Raw genomic sequence first — 20032 nt, 5'->3', positions numbered from 1 at the left:
ATAGGGGCTTGAATAAACAGTTATCCACCTCGGATAATTCAATCACTGAATACAAATTTGGATATGAAATTTCACAGATTCAGAGGGAAAAACTGTATGTCATCTATGAGGATTCAGAATGTGCTTATTTGCATACGTGACCTGACTGGTTAATTCTGCTCCAGAACTCCTTATTGCTCACTGCTGAGGTCATAAACAGCAGAAACTCACCAAGTCCCCACTCGCCCACCAGCCATCCCTGAGCAAAGATTTTCCTACAATTCAGTATAAAGAAGCAGATGATTTTTGTCTTTTTCTCGATGTGGGAGAAAATGGAGACTACCAATACATTTTGCTTGTTGCTCAATGCTGTTCATGGTAAGAGCCGTGGGAGGCCCAGTGATTGGCATCTTAAGCTCAATCCTCAACATTAACAGAATTGCAGTGGAGAGTTACAGCTCCCTGTGCCTCATCTCTGCCTGGCAGAAGGTAAGCCGTGAGAGGGTAGAAGGAACCCATCCATTTTCCACCAAACAGGGTGTTAGAACATACGAGTGTACAGCATACAGTAACAACGTAGGGCAGGGGCTGAAAGCCCAACCAGGTTCTCAGAGAACATAAAGGATACTCAAAATGCAGCTCCTTGGCAGTGTGGGGGCAGGCAGAACTCCACAGGGCTGGGTTTTTGCCCAAGTTGCCGGTTTTCTGTATATGAAAAGCTAGTTTGTTTGCTTTTCTTGTGCTCTGAAGGAGTCCAAAATCAGGTGTGCTGAGAATGAAAGCTTTGGAGCCACCTGCCCTGATGAACCTAGATCTCCAAAGAGCAGTGGCCTGGGAATAAACCAAGTACATCACCCAGCTCCCTCTCAGAGTCCTCAAAAGGCATCCCCTTACCAAAAGCTACTATCTCCAGTCCTGACTTCTCAGTAGGAGTGATGGCTGAGGGAGATATCATTGTGTTCTCTGCAGAGATCGCTTCCTTATGGGCCTCTGAAATGACTGTAAAAAAAAATTCTGTATCAATTCTATCTTTTGAGACTCTGAGGAGAAGGTGATTCCTTGGCCACTTGAGCAAGGAATAGCACTTTAGCTTTACTGAAGAGAAATACAGCGAAGTTTGAACCTGTCCCAGTTGAAGTCAAAGAAAGGTACTGCCTTAAGTGACAGCAGGATTAGGACCATATTTTAATATCTGTACCCTTTTCATCAAATGGTCTATATGAGGTGTGATTGTTCACAATCCCACCACAGGATTTGATCTAGTGTACAGAGGGAGAAGCTGGGACAGGAAGACTAAGGTTTGTCAGCAGCTGTGCCAAAAAGGGTCTTCTCAATTCCCATTTATAGATCTCGCTCCTCGAACCAGCTCTTCTGCCAAAATCATCAACCACTCATTCAATTTTGAACAGCTCATCCAAAAGAAATGCACCCCTGTGAGGTTTTCAGGCTTTACAGAGAGCCTATGGAAACTATCAATAACCATAGTTGGCACACTAGTTAACACCTGACACTGCTTCCTGCCTCTGTTTCTGGCAATTGCTTTTGAGAAGCGGAAGTTCGATGAGCTTTAGTTCAAGCACTCCCACTGCCATTTTGAATCATGGGGACACTGATACATGAGATGTGGGAGGCTGCAGGAGCGCAGTAATTGCCATGCTCAATAATCAAGTCTGCTCTGAGATGCTCTAATTATAGTGCAATGGAGCAGCCTCTCAGCATATCTACAGGCACCTGGAGCTACTAGATTTAATGTGCATTAACTAAAGTATATTAATGCACATGTAGACACACCCAGTATGTCGCTTCCACTTCCCTTGAACTGTGGACCTAGATGTGGAAAACATGGGTCAGGAGACTTGTCAACAGGATAGCATAAAGCAGTGTAAGGAATTAGAAAACAAGTGGAGGGAACTGTTGGATTTCTCTAATCAGGGAGGCACCAATTGGGAAAGAGCTAGGACTCAGTCTAACTTCTGAACTGGAGTCTTTCCACTGACATCAGTGAAAGCTCAAATGGGCCTTTATTCAGGCCAGGCTGTCAGAGCTTGCTACAGGGGTTTTGTCTAGCTGCAGAATTGGGTCTTAGGTCAGAAGGGTGGCAAGAACCTTTCCAAGACATTACAGAAGCTCAAATCAGATCAGGCAAGTCATCAGGCACTCAAGCCCAGCTCAGCCAGGCCAGGTTGGCTGGATTTGGTCATCTGGTCTACTGGCTGCCAGAATGGTACTAAAGGTTATTTCAGGTGATACTGATAGCTTGGGCCACTATTAAGATTACCTGGACCATGGGAATGAAGGACTATAGTATTAATGATTTTTTGTTTAAATTATAAGCTCATAATCAGTGTAATATATTAAAGGACTCAACACCTGAAATTGGTGAAACTGTGGAGCATCCATCTCCTTTGGATTTTGGACGGATAAGAGAAAGGAGAGGAGATGTGTCAATAGGATAGTTTGTTTGTTTTCCCTAACCATGGAAACACCCAGTAAAGCAGTTTGCTTTTAGATGGTACAACCACCCTGTTAAAAACACACCCCACACTCACAACCCCCTTCATGCCTGCGAAGTAGGTAGATACTTCAAGAAAGCAAGGAATTAAATATTCCCATGTGTTTGCTCAGACAGTTTCCAGCAAGGGAGAAGTAATTTCCTAGAAGTGAGAGTAATTAAACATGTGAACAACTTCTAATTGCCTGGCTGGACTCCCCATCACTCAGGGGCTTTAAATGAGATTAGAGATGTTTCTAAAAGAAAAATTTTAATCCACTTTCTGGGGGTGCTTGTACACATGACATCACTACCATGTACATGAGATGCAAATGTAATTTTGTGTGACTTAATGGCATCACACTGTACACATGCAAGAGTCTGGGGGGGTTTAAATGAGTTGGCATCATTGCAATCTAAACTACATCCCAATACAGTTTAGTTTCCAACCTTGCAAATTGCAACAATGCAGCTGTCAGCTCACCCCCTGGCCATGGGAGAGGGGGTAGGCTCTGCTGGGGGGGAGCGGGGGTGGGATCAGGCCCCTCACCACTTCTGTCTTCAGCAGGCTCCTGTGGGTGGCAGGATGCCTGAGGCCACCTGGGAATGGGCTGGCTTTCCCCTGGAGCAGTGCAGGAAGGCGATAGGAGGGTGGCTGGGTTTGCTGGTGGCCAAAGAAGGTGGCAGGGGAGGTACATGGGGCACTGGAAGCCCGGGTGGGCTGCTAGCTGGCTGGGTACTGCCCCAGCTCAGAGGCACCTGATCCAAAACTTCCCCAACCTCACCTGGGTTTCCAGAGCCCTGTGCACCGTCCCCACTACCTTCTCCAGCTGACAGCACACCCAGCTGCCCTCCTGCCACCTCCCAGCCCAAATGTCTATGAATCTATGAATCATGAATCTATGAATTTGTGGCACACCTTCCAAAAAGTTAGGTCCTTGCTGTTCTACAGCTTGCCCCCTCTAGTGACTATAGATAAGAGAACACACAGAGGATTTCTGCAGCAGTTAAACAGTTTGATAACCCAAAGAAAGGTTGTTCAGAAGTGTCTGTCATCCGTATAATCCTGATACCAGTTACACTGTTTCAAGACTGTTCTACCCTGACTGAAAATATGTTGCCCTGAAATCTTTTTCCTGGAAAATGTGGCTTCATTAAAATGAAACTCCCCAGGGGTTAAGGACAGTTGCAATGCTATTTTTTTTACTTTCTCAAATTGACAAGTTGACCCTAGCCATTTCTGTTCGAATCTTCCTTTTATTTTAGTTGACAATTCCAGTTGACAATTCCCATGGACAGGAAGTCAGCAGGGTTCATAGGATCCCAGCAAGATAAACATTCAAGTGTTTCTTGAAGGTGTTCAATGTGGGTGTTTGAACCACCTCCAGCGGCAGTCTATTCCAAATCTTGGGGGCTCGGACAGTAAAGAAGTTCTTCCTTATGTCCAGCCTGAATCGGTCGCAGAGCAGTTTATCACCGTTCGATCTTGTCATCCCTTGGGGCACTCTGGGAAATAGTCATTCCCCCAGGTCCTGGTGAACACCCTGATAAACTTATAGGTGGCTACCAGATTGCCCCTGAGCCTGTGCTTTTCCAGGCTGAAGAGTCTCATGGCTCCCAGCCTCTCATCATAAGGTCTGTTTTCCTGACCTCTGATCATGTGTGTGGCTCTCCTCTGCACTCTCGCAAGATTCTCCACATCCTTTTTTAATTGTGGAGCCCCAAACTGGACACAGTACTCCAGCTGCAGCCTCACCAAGGCCGAGTACAATGGGAGAATGACATCCTGGGATTTGCTTGAGAAGCATCTATGGATGCAAGCTTGGTTGCTTTACTAGCCACAGCATCACATTGAAGGCTTATGTTCATCTTGTGGTCAATCATGACCCCCAAGTCCCTTTCATCTGTAGTGCTAACCAGTGTGGCACTGCTGAGTCTGTAAGCATGCCGTGGGTTTTTTCTCCCAAGGTGGAGAACCTTACATTTTTTGGTGTTAAACGCCATTAAACAAATTAAGCCCTGCACCCACCTCCAATGCCACTCTGATCCCCTTTCCCTTCCTGATCCACAGCTCTGCTTTCTGCTCCCTGTCCTAGCTGCTGCCTGTCTCCTCCCCAATCTGCCATATGCCACTCCCAGAGACTGCCTGTGCCACTTGTGGTACATATGCCATGGTTGGCCACCCCTCTTATGTGAAGTCTTCCAGCTGTCTCTTTTCTATGTTACTCACTGAGCCTGTCTCAGGCACTTATTCTGCGGAAATGTTGGATCTCAGAGCATCAGGAGCCTGGAAGAATAACAGAATCAGTAGCAACACCATAGCTGCAACTGTATTGATTCTTTTTTAGATAAAGCAGGATTCAGATTAACATCAGACTCTGTGATAATATAAAACAGAAGGCACTCTTTGGAGCCCAGGCATTCTGTCTGGGCAAATACACAGAGAGAAAAAACTAAAAGTACCAGCCCAGCGTGTACTGCGATGTGCATAAATCTGGGGATGGATTATCTGGAAAGGAGAAGTAGATTCACTGTTCTGGTTGTTCTGACATCAGCGATTCAAATCCTTACTCAGGACTTCAGTGGAAGCTTGACTGGGCCTTTATTCTGTAAAAACTGTCAAGATCTCTACAGGTCTTTTGTTCAACTGCAGTACTGGGTCCTATGTCAGAGGGATGTCAAGAACCTTTCCAAAGCATTATACGGGCCATCTTGCTTTCCAAATTAAATCAGGCCATCAGGCACTCAAGCCAACCTCAGCCAGGTTGGCTTTGCTGGATTTGGTCATCTGGTTTATTGGCTACCAGAATGGTACCCCAGGTTATTTCAGATGTTACTGATAGCTTTATTTTAATTTAGGTTATTATTAAGATCACCTGGACCATGGACATGAAGGACTTCAGTTGCAATGATTTTTTGTTTGTAAATTATAAGCTCCTGGTCAGCACCTGAAGTGGGTGAGCTTGTGGTGTTCCCGCTTCCTGTGGCCTTTGGACCTGGATGAAGGAAACACAAGACAGGAGACTTGTTGTCAGTAGGATGGTTTGTAGCAATTTGAAGCAGTAGAGGACAAACTGCAGAGGACTGTTGGCTTTCTGAACAGTGAAGCTTTGCTTCAAAATGATCACCTGATTTGGGGTCAGAAAGTCCGCTTCTTACAAAACTGGTAGTGACCCTGCTTTATATACCTTCCTTTCTCAGCATGGAGGGTGAATTCCCTCCTATTTGGGTGTAGCTCAGGTAATCAATTCCCTCCTGGGGCCTCACTCATTGATGGTGCTTCACTCTCTCCTGGTCTCTGCTGGGGCACGCATCAGGATTGTTTTGTCAAGAGTGAAATGCTCTAGTCTATTTAAAGTTATTAGAGCTCGGTATAGGGGAAACTTGGAAAAGTGTAATGGCTGTTTGTACAGAGTAGATGATCTCGGGGGTCCTTCTGGCCACAAACAGTAAGGAATATGTGGCACTTACTGATGATTCACGGAGCATGTTTGTGTTCCTGACTGGTCAGAAGCTGAATGTCATCTTGCAAATAATGATGTTGGGTGGGATTTCCACAAGTGTCAATATGACTTAAAAGCTCTGTGACTTTCCATGAGCCTTGTACCCCTTATTCCTCTGGCGCTCATGAAAGTCCATCCCTTTTGCTTGCTAGATTAGCAGCCATTGCTCCCCTCTACAACAAAAGGTGTCTTGCAATTGCACAGCTGCAGGATCTGTTGTGCAATATGCAACTGAAGGTAACACATGAGTGTAGTCTGAATGTGACAGATATACTAGGCACAGAACTACAATTGGATTTTTAAAGATCTTTGGGAAAATTATATAAACCTTGTTACACAGAGCCTGCCTTTAGGTTTTACTCAGCTGTTTGCACTTCCTTAAGGCTCTTCAGAGGACTTTGTCTCTATAGCAGTAATTCTCACCCAGGGTGCTGTGATTCACAAGGTGAGCCCAAAGATTTCAAATAGGAATCCAGAATGTCAAAACATTCTGACATTTCTGAGTCCTTTGCCATAAACAAATAGCTCTACTATTTTCATGTAGTCAAAAATCAAGTGAAAGCTAAGAGCTGGTATTTTGCTCAGGAGGGCGAACAGGAGGGCCCGAGGCTCTGCCTGTGCGCCCTAGGGAAGGCAGTCCCAGCCACAGCCAGCCTACCAGCAGCATGCCACGGATGGGCACACGCTGCACCCTGAGGGTCCCCAAGGGATCTGCGATCCCACCCTCTGGCGTCTCAGAGGCTTCCACCCAGATGGAGCCCCTGGCTCTCGGCTGCAGGGGCTGCCTGTCACTTTTTCAGGCTCTGGGGCCCGGGAGCATGGTCACCTCCCCTTGTGAGGTCTGCTCTCTTTTGGGGTCTCTAGCGCATCAGCTGGAGGAGCTCCAGGCTGCAGTCCAGAGATTGCGTGCCATCAGGGACTGCGAGCAGGATATCGACTCCTACTGCCAGCCAAGGGGTTGGACCAAGTTGGTCAAGGGCCCCAAGGCCCGCCGCACCAAGGTCCCCACTCCTCTGTAGCTTTGCAACAGGTACAAAACTCTTGCAGCCACAGTAGAGCCTGCTAAGTTGCCAGCTCCTGCAGGCAATACAGGCTCTACTGTAGCCACCGCCCCTGCTCTCCCCAAGACCAAACGCAAAGTGTTTGTCATGGGAGACTCCATCCTGAGGAGGACTGAGGGGGCAATCTGTTGCCCCGACCCCTTAGCCCGGGAAGTTTGCTGCTTCCTGGCAGCCTGCATCTGAGACTTTGCGGAGAAGATCCCTTAGCTCCTCCAGCCCACTGACCACTATCCCATGCTCCTTATCCATGTGGGCACCAATGACACAGCTTGGCGCACTCCCAACCAGGTCATAAAGCACTACAGGGATTTGGGAGCAGGGCTAAAGGGTCTGGGGTCACAGGTGGTGTTTTCTTCGATCCTCCCAGTCTTGGGCTATGGGCTGAGGAGGGAGAGGAGGATCCAGATAGTAAACCAAAGACGGCGGTGTTGGTGTCATCGGGAGGGCTTTGGCTGCCATGAGTGAGCTGCTGGGAAGAGATGGCCTCCACCTCTCTCCCCTAGGGAGGAGGCTCTTCTCAGCCAGACTGGCTGGCCTGCTCCACTGGGCTTTAAACTAAGCCCGCCGGGGGATGGGGGGACTACTGCCACTGCTGGCCCACTGAGCAACCCTTGCAAAGCCAGCAGGCCAAGGCACTTAAGGGATCCCACCCCTGCCCCAGTCCTGGAGTGAGATGTAGGCAAGGCAAGGGCCCTCAAGGGGACACTTGTGTGCCTGTACACGAATGCCAGGAGCTTGGGGAATAAACAGGAGGAAATTGTCCTCCTGCTTAACACAAATAATTACAATGTCATAGGGATAATGGAGACCTGGTGGGACTCCACCCATGACTGGACCACAGGTATAGATGGCTATAACCTGTACAGGAGAGATCGAATGGACAAAAGGGGCAGGGGTGTAGCTCTCTATGTCAAGGAGAGCTACATGTCCCTGCAAGCCGCTGTTGGCAACCAGGGTGGACTGGAGACCCTCTGGGTGAAAATCCATGGGGAACACGGCACAGGGGACACAACGGTGGGAGTCTACTACAGACCTCCCAAAGTCAAGACCTTGACCAGGAGTTTGCCAGGGAATTGGCTGAAGCCGCGTGCTCCCGGTCCATGGTTGTCATGGGAGACTTCAACTACCCAGACATCTTGTGGGAAGAGTGCTCGGCTAAATCTGAGCGGTCGCAAAACTTTCTCTCATGCATGGATGAGCTCTATCTGACACAAGAAGTCTACGGGCCAATGAGAGGTAAAGCGCTGCTCAACCTGGTACTGGCAACCAGGGACGACCTAATCAGCGACCTAACGATCGATGGGAAGCTGGGTAACAGCGACCGCAAACTGATCAGGTTCACCATCTGCCATAAAGCTGGCAAGTCAGTCAGCAATACTGAAGTCCTTGACTTCAGGAAAGCTGAATTTGACAAGCTCAGGAGGCTTGTCAGTGAGGCCCTAAGGGACCATGACCCCAAGGGGAGGGGAGTTTAGGAAGAGTGGTTACTCCTCAAGGGAGCGATCCTCAATTAACAAGCTAATGCTATTCCCTCTCAGAGGAAAGGCAGCAAAAGGGCACAGCAGCCCCCTTGGCTCTCCTGGGACTAGCAGACCTCCTGTGGCTAAAAAGAAAGACCTACAAAGGATGGAGGAGGGGATCCACCTCTAAGGAGGAATATTCCGCACTGGTCCGGACCTGCAGGGAGCGAACCAGGAAAGCCAAGGCTGTGACTGAACTCCAACTAGCTATAAGTATCAAAGACAACAAAAAGTCCTTTTTTAGATATGTGGGGAGCTGGAGAAAAAGCAAGGGCAACATTGGACCCCTGTTAAATCAGATGGGACAACTGACAACCAACGCCCAGGAAAAAGCCAACCTACTAAATAGGTACTTTGTGTCAATCTTTCGTCAGTCCCATGGGACACCCCTGCCCATTATGGGATGGGGAGGCTCAGGTGAGGGAGATTCCTTGACTTCCATCAATGCTGACCTCATGAAGGAACACCTTGAGAGGCTGGACACCTTCAAGTCAGCTGGCCCTGACAGCTTACACCCCAGGGTACTCAAGGAGCTGGCTAGCATCATAGCTCAGCCTCTGGTATGGATCTTCAAAAACTCCTGGTGCTCAGGTGAAGTGCCCGAAGATTGGAAGAAGGCCAATGTGTGCCTATCTTCAAGAAAGGGAGGAAAGTGGATCTGGCAAACTGTAGGCCCATCAGCCTGACCTCTATGCCACGGAAGGTCTTAGAAAAGATTATCAAAGAGGACATTCTTAATGGACTGGCCGATGGCAACATCCTGAGGGATAGCCAGCATGGTTTTGTTGCGGGTAGGTCTTGCTTGACCAATCTTATTTCCTTTTACGACCAGGTGATCTGTCACCTGGACAAGGGAGAGGATATTGATGTTGTATATCTTGACTTCAAAAAAGACTTCAATCCGGTATGCTATGATCACCTCTTGGAAAAACTGGCCAACTGCGGCCTCAGGACCACCACAATCCGCTGGCTGGGGAATTGGCTCTGTGGTTGGACCCAGAGGGTGGTGGTTGACGGAAGTCAATCGTTGTGATGCCCTGTGACCAGTGGGGTTCCTCAAGGCTCTTTTCTTGGACCTATATGGTTCAACATCTTCATTAATGATGTGGATATTGGAGTCAGAAGCAGACTGGCCAACTTCGCCGATGATACCAAACTTTGGGGTAAAGCATCCACACCTGAGGACAGGAGGGCGATCCAGGCTGACCTTGACAGGTTCAGGAAATGGGCGGATGAGAACCTGATGGTGTTTAACACCGAAAAAGGCAAGGTTTTCCACCTTGGGAGGAAAAACCTGCAGCATGCTTATAGGCTCAGCAGTGCTACATCGGTTAGTACTACGGATGAAAGGGACTTGGGGGTCATGACTAACCACAAGATGAACGTGAGCCTTCAATGTGATACTGCAGTTTGTACAGCGAGCAAAACGCTGGCTTGCATCCATAGATGCTTCTTAATCAAATCCCAGGATGTCATTCTCCCATTGTACTCGGCCTTGGTGAGGAGTACTGCATCTAGTTTTGGGCCCCAGAATTCACAAATGGCGGGAACTCTTTGCAACGAGCATTTCTGTGCTGCAACAAAGAAATGCACCCTGCAAAGAAAGCTTCAAATCGGCGGGAAATTCTCCCTTGCACCGGGATTCTCTTTTGCAGCAGAAAACTCCACCGTGCAAGGAAGCTTGCAATTTAGCGGGGACAATTTAGCAGTGCCGAAGCACACACAAATAAAAATCACACCTTTTGGGTTGTGACAACCACAAGATGCACATGAGCCTTAAATGTGATACTGCAGCTTGTACAGCGAGCAAAAGGCTGGCTTGCATCCATAGATGCTTCTCAATCAAATCCTAGGATGTCATTCTCCCATTGTACCCGGCCTTGGTGAGGAGTACTCAGCTGGAGTACTGCATCCAGTTTTGGGCCCCACAATTCAAGAAGGATGTGAAGAAGCTTGAGAGAGTCCAGAGAAGAGCCATGTGCATGATCAGAGGTCAGGAAGACAGACCTTAAGATGACAGGCTGAGAGCTATAGGACTGTTTAGCCTGGAAAAGCACAGGCTCAGGGGAGATCTGATGGCCATCTATAAGGTTAGGAGGGGTGTTCACCAGTATCTGGTGGAACGTTTGTTCACCAGAGCGCCCCAAGGGATGGCAAGGTCGAATGGTTATAAACTCCTGCAAAACCATTTCAGGCTGGACATAAGGAAGAATTTCTTTCGTGTCTGAGCCCCCAAGGTCTGGAATAGCCTGCCATCAGAGGGGGTTCAAGCACCTACTTCGAATGCCTTCAAGATAAATTTTGGGTGTTTATCTTGCTGGGATCCTATGACCCCAGGTGACTTCCTGCCCCTGGGGCAGGGGGCTGGACTTGATGATCTTCTGAGGTCCCTTCTAGCCCTAATGGCTATGAAATCTATGAAATTTTCTGGGGATGACTTGAACCTATTAAGGGGTGGCTTGAATCTGAAAAGGTTGAGAACCACTGCTCTACAGTAACCTTGGAGTGGACAGGACCTAGTTAGTTTTAGGGTTGCTAAAACAGAGAACTGACAGCAGCTGAAATGGAATACAATAAGAATAAACTACCCACCCCATGTGTGGCAATTTTCTGATTGCCAAATAAATTTGCTGCATGTTGCTTAGACCAGAGGTACTTAGACCCTGGACCACAGGCCAGATCCAGCCCTTTGCACCATGTCATTTGGCCTGCTGGGCTCCTCATGGGTCTGAAAATTTGGTGGCAGGGGAGTGGTGGGACTGTCACCCTGCTGCCAAATTTCTGGACCTATGAGGAGCCCTGCGCCCTGAGCACTAGGACTGCAGACCAATGAGGGGCTTAATCCCTGATTGTGGGGGCAAGTGAGGTCAGCGACAGGCCGCAGGGCCTGATCCCAGTGCATGGGGCCCGATCCTGGCACGTGGGGCTGGGCTGGGGTGGTGGAGGCTTGACTTTGGCATGTGGGTCAGATGGGTGGGACTGTGGCACCAGGTCCCAGGACCTGATCCTGGTGTGTGGATCCAGTGTATGGCCTGATCCCAGAGTGCAGGGGCAGCCAAGGCTGTGCAAGGCCAAACAAAAGCAGCATGAGGCCTGATCATTTGGCTTACGGGGCAAAAGCTTGAGCACCACTGGCTTTGACTATAATGGCCTGTTTACCTCTAGCAATCACCTACTCCAAGATGGAAGCAGACAGAAACCACCTACACTGGTGTAATCTACAGTGAAGGAGTTTTACCCATAATTCCACACTAGATAAGGCAAAGAAGCCTCAATTCATGGGTTTCTTTTGTCTGTCCACTACTTTTTTACACTAGTGTAAATGCGGTATTTGTCAGGGTCCTGGGAAGCTCCTGGACTGTGAGAGCCGGACTGCACAACTCTTGTTCACGTTGGCAAATACTGAGAACCAGCAAAAAAGGCAGGATGTTGCGCATTGAGCACTTGTCAGTCTGCCCCTTCCTTATACAGGATTATAGGAAAGTAGGGCTGCTCAGAGCAGGATCATCCCTTACTAAACCATGTCTGTCCAACCTGTTCTTGAAAATGTCCAGTGTGGAGATTCCACAACTTCTCTAGGTATCCTGTTCCAAAGCTTGGCCATCCTCATAGTCAGAAATTTCCTCTTAATCTCCAACCTAAATTTCCTCTGCTGCAGTTTGAGTCCATTACTCCTAGCCCTGTCCCATATAGCCACAGAGAAAAGCCCATCTCCATCTTCTCCATAATTGCCCTTCAGGTATTTGAAGACTATTGTCAAATCCCCCCTCATTTTTCTCTTCTTCAGACTAAATAACCCTATCACTTTCAGCCTTCCTCATATGGCATGCTTTCCAGGACTCTAATCATTTTGTCTCTGTGCACTGAATTACCCAATCTATACAAATCCTTCCTGAAGTGTGGGGCTTGAAACTGGACACAGTACTCAGGTGAGTACATGGTCTTCCTGACTTTGCTGAGATCACTTGTGAAGGGAAACCTCACTGCTAGAAGCAGGAATAGCACAATCTGTCTCTGCAGGCACAAGAGACTAGTGAGGTGTGCACAGCTGTGGTGGACACTTACTTGCTGCAGCTGATGTTAGTGTTGTTTTCAACTGTTCCACTAATGTGGCAGAAGCTGTAGTCAGCGGAGACTTGTTTACTGGGGGACTCAATGCTGTTGAAGCTTGCGTCGTTGCTGCTGCTGTTGATCCCCGTGAAGATGCTGTGGAATAAATGTAGGGTTATTTTTATTAGCTCCTGCCCTTTCACTGATGTTCTTAGGCCTTTTGAGAATGATGGATAATTTGCTAGATGGAGCATTTAGTTAAACAGCCAAGAAAGCCACTTCTGGTCCTGCTAGAGGGAACAGAGGCCTATGGATCTACCTTAGCAGTCACTTCTAGGCAAGGCCAGCAATATTATGTGCTGAAGGTAGCATAGTGCTAAGCTGGCTGGCAAGAGTTCAATGTATTAGTTCAACATACTCGTTCTTACTTTCTCTCTCAATTTCTTTCTTGGCTAGTGATTCATTGGGGTGTGGTGGTGTCCCTAACGGTATTTAGAAACCCTGCAGGCACTTGCCTGGTGGGCCTTGCTCATACATTCAGGTTCAAACCAACTGCAAGTCTTGGGCTCAAGACAGAATTTTTTCCGTGAGTCAGATTGGCAAAGACTGTAGGGTAGGGCATGATTTCTGCCCCCCCCTCCCCCCTTCTTATGTAGCATGGGAAGGGTCCACTTCTATATTAATCTGGGTCTCTTTTACATAACAAATCCCATGCCCTTGCAGGGGGGGCCAGGGCAGTGATGACAGTCTTGTCTATCCTGAGCCCTTCCTATGATATGATGCACATGTGGGGGTGGGGGACTGAACTAAATATCCTAAGTTTGTTAGGGCACTTCGTGCTATGGTGTATGGGAGGGGCCAAGAGTGGAAGCTCTTGTGGACACTTGGGGCACTTTTACACATGCTCCAATGCATTCTTATTAGAACACATCAGAGCAGACTTGATTAATTTTGACTAATCAGAATGCTCCAGTGCACTGCAGCATCTTGTGTATTTAGCGTCCTCTCGTTTCAAAATGGTGGTTTTAGTGAAAGCCCCCTGTCATTTTGAAGTGCAGGACACTGAATACATAAGATGCTGTGGGCATTTTAATTAAGTGGCTTCTGAGAGCTGCTCTAATTAAAATGCACCCTTTCACCCCAGAGCTCGTGTATAGGTGTCCTTGGACAACTGCCTTACATGGTTGCGTGCAATGACAAGGGACTGGATTCAGTGACCCAAGTGGGTCTATTCAGTCCCATGTTTCAACACAGCATCACAACAGATTTCCTATGTTCTCTTAACTTGCAAAATAAAGAAGGAAAGCAGCTCTAATGTATTTCCTAATTGAAGCTCTTGTTCAGTAAAGTATTTAAACCAAAGGCTTAAAGTCTATCCTATTCAATAGAGCAGAGATACATAGGCTTAACTTCAGCCATGCAGCTTGAATGTTTTGCTAAACAGAGAAGAACTGCTGCTTCAGGGTTATACTGAAGGGTTCTTTCTCTCTGCATCAGCTACCACAGGATTGGTACCAGATTTTTGCAAACTTGAAGTCTCCCTCTGGAAGTAGGGTTTCTTTGGGGGTTTTGAGGGTTGTATATTGAATGGCTTTTTTCAAACTGAATGTACAGTGTGATTCCAGAAGAATCTACCCCAGTGAAAAGAGAGTGAACAAGCACATAGACCTGGAATAGAAGAATTCAGTTATGTTTACTCAATGGGTTTGGTATATTTGCAAATTGAAACTTGTTGACTTTCCTCTGACAGCCCATGTCTCCTATCTCCAGGTGCAGAGGTTTTCTTTACAGCCAACTCCAGTGGCTTTCTGCAGCAAGTTTCAGTAGAGCAGAAAGGCAGAAAAGAATAAATATAGTAAAGCATGTTTTCTTTTAAACTATTTTGTAATAGTTTTTGTTATTGCAATTTGAATTTTGTTTCCATGAAAACAGGCACATGAATGATCTACCAGCAGTGAATGGGCTAGTGAATTAAACCTAGGAGTGGCTGGCTGGGGACCTGCATTTCATCCTAGCTCTGGCACTAAACGAATACATGGTCTTGGGCAGCTCACTTAACTTCATCATCTCTTAGTTTTCTTCTCGGTGCTTCTACTCAAGGTATTTATTGCACAGCAGTGCAATCTACATGTGTGCATGCTTACTGCTCAGTAAATGACATTATTCGTGAGTAAATTTGCTACCTGCAAATGCAAGTAGCAAATTTACTTGTGAGTAGTTACTGCACACTAATGCACATGTAGATGCCAACCGGGAGCAATTTGCTTCCGGTCAGCCCTGCCACTAGGGGACCAGCCTGAGCTCAGCCCCAGGGCTCTGGGGCTGGGAGCCACTCCTGCCCCAGTGCTGGGCTGCCTCTATGGCAGCCCCCGCCTCAGGCCCTTAAAAACCTGAAGGCACAGTGAGCCCTGGGGCACATGCAGGCAGCCAGAGGCCACTCCAGGCACCTATGTCCCCTGCACAGGCTGCAGGCCAGCTGTGACCGTCTGCCTGCACCCTGGTGCTGCTGCCTGGCACCACAGTGCCATGTGGCTGCCAGGCCTATGCTGTCCAGGCCTGCAGGGTGCTGCAGGGCTCTGACAGGCCTGCCTGCTCCTACCAGGCCTGCCAGCACCTAGGCCCAGCTGCAGGCAGCTCCTGGCCACCAGGACCAGCTCCAGCTGCCTGCATCCCAGCCCCAGCAGCCTGCCTGGAGCCTGCAGGTGCTATGGGGCATTGACTTGCTGTGCAGCTGCCAGTCCCATGCCATGCCCCTGTGCTGGGTGCTGCAGGTAGCTTCCCAGCCCTGGCAGCACAGGGACAGCTGCATGGAGGCCTGGAGAGCCAACACGGGAGCCCCAATGGCCTTGTCATCACCTATGCCAGTGACCATGAACCAGTGTCCCAGCTGGTCTATGGAGGAGACTGGTGATCTTGTGATGCTGTAGGGTGAGGCAAAGGTGAGGCAGTTCATGCAGGGTGGGTGCTCCAATGCCCATGTGTAGGAGGGGCTATCAGGCTGGATGTGGGAGTGCTGGCACAACTGGTCAGCATGGCAGTGCTGCATAAAGGTCAAGGCCTTTGTGGGCACAATGGTTCACCATCACTGACCACAGTCGTCAGTCTGGGAGTACCCACAAGTCCATGCCCTTTATATGGCAACTGACAGAGATCCTCATGGCCCAGAACCCAGGCTGCAGCTGTGCTGTGTACAGCAGTATGGATGATCTGCTCAAGTCCCCACCCCAGCCTGGAACCCACAATGACGTGTCATCAGGGCTTCTCCCGGGAGAGGCCTGCTGCAGGGAGGGTGAAAGCATGGACAGCACCATGTCCCGGTCATCTAGGAGCTCCACACCCCACCAAGTCTGGGTGCTGTGGGCTTGGCAGCAGCACAGGAAAGCAGCTGGCCTGCAGAAGGAGAAGGGGGGCAGTGAGGTGTGAAGCCATGGCAGCAGGTGCTGCCAGGAGCCAGGCCTGTCCCACTGTGGCAATGGGGAAGTTGAAGCAAGCTGCCTGCAGCCAGCACCCAGTGGCCCACCTGCCCCAGGGGAGCAAATGGGGATGGGGGACTCAGCTGGGAGCCACCTGGGCTGGGGCATGCCTGGCTGACTTTTACCATGGTCCCTGGGCATCCATGCATACCCACCTCCTGATCTGAGGCCGGGTAGCGTACGGTCCCTGGTACTTATCTCAGCATCTTATCTCAGCAATGTTGCAAACTCTCATAAACAGCTTCTTTCTCATGGCTCTGCAGGTCCTGCAGCTGCATGCAGGGGAGAGGCCACAGTTGGCAGCTGGGATATGGGCTCAGGGTAGCCACCACCCACAACCATCACATGTGCCAAAAGTGGACCCAGGACCACACAGTCCTTCTGGATTGGCTGGTGATGGCATCAGAGGACTATTTGGCAGACACGTAGACCTGGCAGGCAGAGGATGTGGCTCACAAGGATGCATGGGATCAGACAGACTGTGAGTTCCAGGTGCAGCCCCTGGCCCTGAAGCACAAGTGGGTGGAGGCCCTGCAGGAGCAGACTGAGATCCTGGGCAGGGTAGTGCAGGCCATGGACGACAACTGCTGAGTGCTGGACATCATCCTGACCCTGGTGGTCGCCTTTGTGCCACCCGTTGCCCAGTCCCCAACCCTAGCCCTGCCTGCCCCCTGGCAGCTGCCCACCACCCAGCAACAGGCCTCCCTTGGGCCTGGGCAGAGGTCCAGCACCACCTCCACCAGCCAGAAGCCCCTGCTTCAGCCCCTGACCTGGGTTCTCTGCGATTCAACTGCCCTACCTAGGCCTAGGCCCACTGCTTTCCTCGGCTCCATGCAGGCATAGAGCTGAAGCTGCCTATTGTGGGGCCAGGACCACACACTGGCCCTGCTGCCTTGGACACTGACTGCCCAAGTGGGGGCTGCCTGCACCATGGGACCACCAGCTGCTGTAACCCCTGGGTGAGCCCTCCACCTGGCAGACTTGCCACGGTGTGTGCACCCACAGGGTAACAGCCAGAGACCAGGGTACTGGCTGCCTGCCCTTTAGCTTTACCCCCTAGATGCCCCCACCCCACAGCTCCCCACCCTAGGACAGCACACAAACCACAATGTAAATAGTGTGCACCGAGAAAAGGGTATTTTATTATTGGTAACTGGAGTGGGTGGTGGAGGGGCTCTGTTGTTGGGGAGAGGAGGGAGGGGGAAGGGGAGGGGGAGGAGGGGTCTGTTTGATGTAAGAGGAATAAAAACTATTGTTCTTCTGAGATGTGTCTGGGGTAAGCGTGGTGCTGGGAGTGGATGGGGGGTGTCTGTGGGTGGCTGTCCAGGTGGGCTACAGTGGGGATTGCAGGAAGAGGTGATTGGCCAGCGCCTCTCACACCTGATGCCTTGGCCCCTGGGGGCGGGTGTGTGGCTCACCCGAGGCCTTGGCAGGGGTGGGCCTGCTGCTCTCCCTGTTGCTGCCACCACAAGTGGTGCTCCAACTGCCAGGTATCCTCTGCCCACTGCACCTCCTCATAGTTTCATAGATGTTAGGGACTGGAAGAGACCTCACAGATCATTGGGTCCAGTCCCCTTCCACTTGGGAAGAAAGACTGCTGAGATCAGATGACCCCAGCAAGATGGGCGTCAAAACGCTTTTTGAAGATCGCCAGGGTGGGTGACTGTACCACCTCTGGGGGGAGCCTGTTCCAAAGCCTCGGCACTCAACTTGTAAAAAAGTTTTTCCTTATGTCTAGCCTGAAGCAATCTTCAGTCAGTTTGTGTCCGTTATTTCTTGTCCTCCCTTGGGGGTGGGTCTTGGTGAATAGATGCTCCCCCAGGCCCAGATGTACGCCCTTGATGTAGGCTGCCACTGTCATCTCAGTGTTGGCAGATGACAGAACAAGGAGCAATGGTCTCAAGTTGCAGCACGGGAAGTTTAGGTTGGATATTAGGAAGAATTTTCTCAGTAGGAGGGTGGTAAAACACTGGAACAGGTTACCCAGAGAGACTGTGGAATCTCCAAGTTTTCAAGACCCGGCTAGACAAAGCTTTGGCTGGAATGATCTAGTTGGGGATGGTGCTACTTTGAGCAGGGGGTTGGACTAGAAGACCTCCTGAGGTCCCTTTCAACCTTAACTTTCTATGATTCTGTTATTCTAAGCAATGAAACCAAACCTAGCACTCAATTGAAGCACCTGGGTGGGTCCAGGGGAAGGCAAGAAAAGGGATTACCACCAGCACCAGTCACACCCAGAGCAGCAACTGCAGCTCCATGGCTCACTCATTTACCTCAAGTTCTCACATGGATTGGGACCAACAGACTCCCACTTCTATCTCTTTGACCCAGTGATTTCTTTTATTCCTGGCTCCTTGGTGATCCACCTGAGGTGGTCTAGCTGGACCACAAGCCCATATATGCTTTGCTCCAAACCTAGGTCATAGCAGACATGCCTTGTCCTATCCTTCTACCATACACATCAAATGGCCTTTTCACCTGCCACTAAATGGCTTCTGTTTATTTGTTGCCTGGACGCAAGATCTGTGCCAGAACAGGCTGGGTGCAAAAAGGCTGCAACCCAGGCCATTAGAAAACAAGCCAGCCAGGATGCTCACAGATTCCCAGACACCTGACTTTACTGCACCCCTGCTCCATAAGTTTTGTTGAAATTCTGCACCATCCTGCAGGTCTATAGTGGCCCTCATGGGGTATCATGGCTCTTCTCACTTGTCAGATTTTACCTGCTGTGGTAGTCTTGCCTGTAGGGCTGTGTGGTGATTTAGAAGTGAGATCTGTAACATAAGCACAGTGACAATGAGGTTAAATTGAGGCCTTTGACTTGGTGATCCATGAGACTATCAAGGTAAAGCTAGGGGACTACGGACTCAACAATTCAATGGTCAGATGGGTGGGAAACTGGCTGTGGGGTCGGACCCAGAAAGTACTAATAGACGAATCTATGTTGACCTGGCAGAAGGTAGCCAGTGGGGTCCACGAGGGTTCAGTACTTGGAGCACTGCTTTTCAACATCTTCATCAATGATCAGGATGTGGGGGTGAAAAGCACACTGGTAAAGTTTGCCAATGACACTAAGCTGTGGGGAAGTGCAGCTACACATCAGGGTAGACTGATGATCTAGGAGGACCTAGACAGCTAACAGGTAGTTAGATGGGCAGACCAGAACCAGATGCTGTTTGACACAGAAGTGTAAGGTGTTCCATCTGGGGAGAAAAAATCCGCAACAAACTTACTGGCTCGGTGGTGCTATGCTAGCTAGCACTGCATTTGAAAGGGACCTGGGGGCCATAATTGACCATAAAATGAATAGGAGTCACCTGTGTGATGCTACAGTTAGCAGAGGAAACAATACACTGGCATGCATCAACCGATGCATTTCAAGCAAAACCAAGGAAGTTATTCTCCCACTGTACTCTGCATTGGTGAGGCCGCAGCTGAAGTTCTGCATCCAGTTCTGGGTACCGCACTTCAAGAAGGATGTGGAGAAGCTTGAGAGAGTTCAGAGAAGAGCCACTCATATGATTAGAGGCCTGAAGAGAAAGCCATACAAGGAAAGGCTGACAGGTATGGGACTATTCAGCCTAGAAAAGAGAAGACTGTGGGGGGATTTGGTGGCAGCTTACCAATATAACAGGGGAGAGTATCAGGGGCTAGGCAAACAACTATTTACCAAAGCGCCCCAAGGGAAAACCAGGAGCAATGGTCAGAAATTCCTAAAAGAAGGTTTCAGGCTGGATATAAGGAAAAATTTCTTCATGGTTCATGTGACCAGACTCTGGAATAGACTCTCGGGGCGGGGGGTGTACAGACACCTACCCTGGAGATCTTTAAAAGGAGACTGGGTGTACATCTTGCTGGGGTTATCTGACTCCAGCAGTCTTTCCTGCCCAGAGCAGGGGGGCTGGACCCAATGATCTCAAGAGGTCCCTTCCAGCCCTAAACTTCTGTGAATCTC

General features: G+C 49.4%; 1 protein-coding gene across 3 annotated transcripts in view; it reads right to left on the bottom strand.

Moving 5' to 3' along the window:
- The window catches only part of ECSCR (endothelial cell surface expressed chemotaxis and apoptosis regulator), a 59052-nt gene that overhangs the window by 8309 nt on the left and 30711 nt on the right, over positions 1–20032 (bottom strand). Inside the window, exons 3-6 of one of the 3 annotated variants that reach the window (XM_014520875.2) lie at positions 18801–18851; positions 12620–12760; positions 5347–5466; positions 874–978 (exon numbers count right to left, since the gene is read on the bottom strand). In XM_014520875.2, the coding sequence (XP_014376361.1) occupies positions 874–978; positions 5347–5466; positions 12620–12760; positions 18801–18851 (417 nt within the window). The remainder of the gene's footprint in view (positions 1–873; positions 979–5346; positions 5467–12619; positions 12761–18800; positions 18852–20032) is intronic. The other 2 variants (XM_006015716.2, XM_014520881.2) reach the window with 2 other exon arrangements.

The sequence above is a fragment of the Alligator sinensis genome, unplaced genomic scaffold, assembly GCF_000455745.1.
Source record: "Alligator sinensis unplaced genomic scaffold, ASM45574v1 scaffold156_1, whole genome shotgun sequence".
NCBI lineage: Eukaryota > Metazoa > Chordata > Crocodylia > Alligatoridae > Alligator > Alligator sinensis.
Note: the sequence above shows the minus strand (reverse complement) of the source record. Positions and strands in the feature narration are given on the sequence as shown.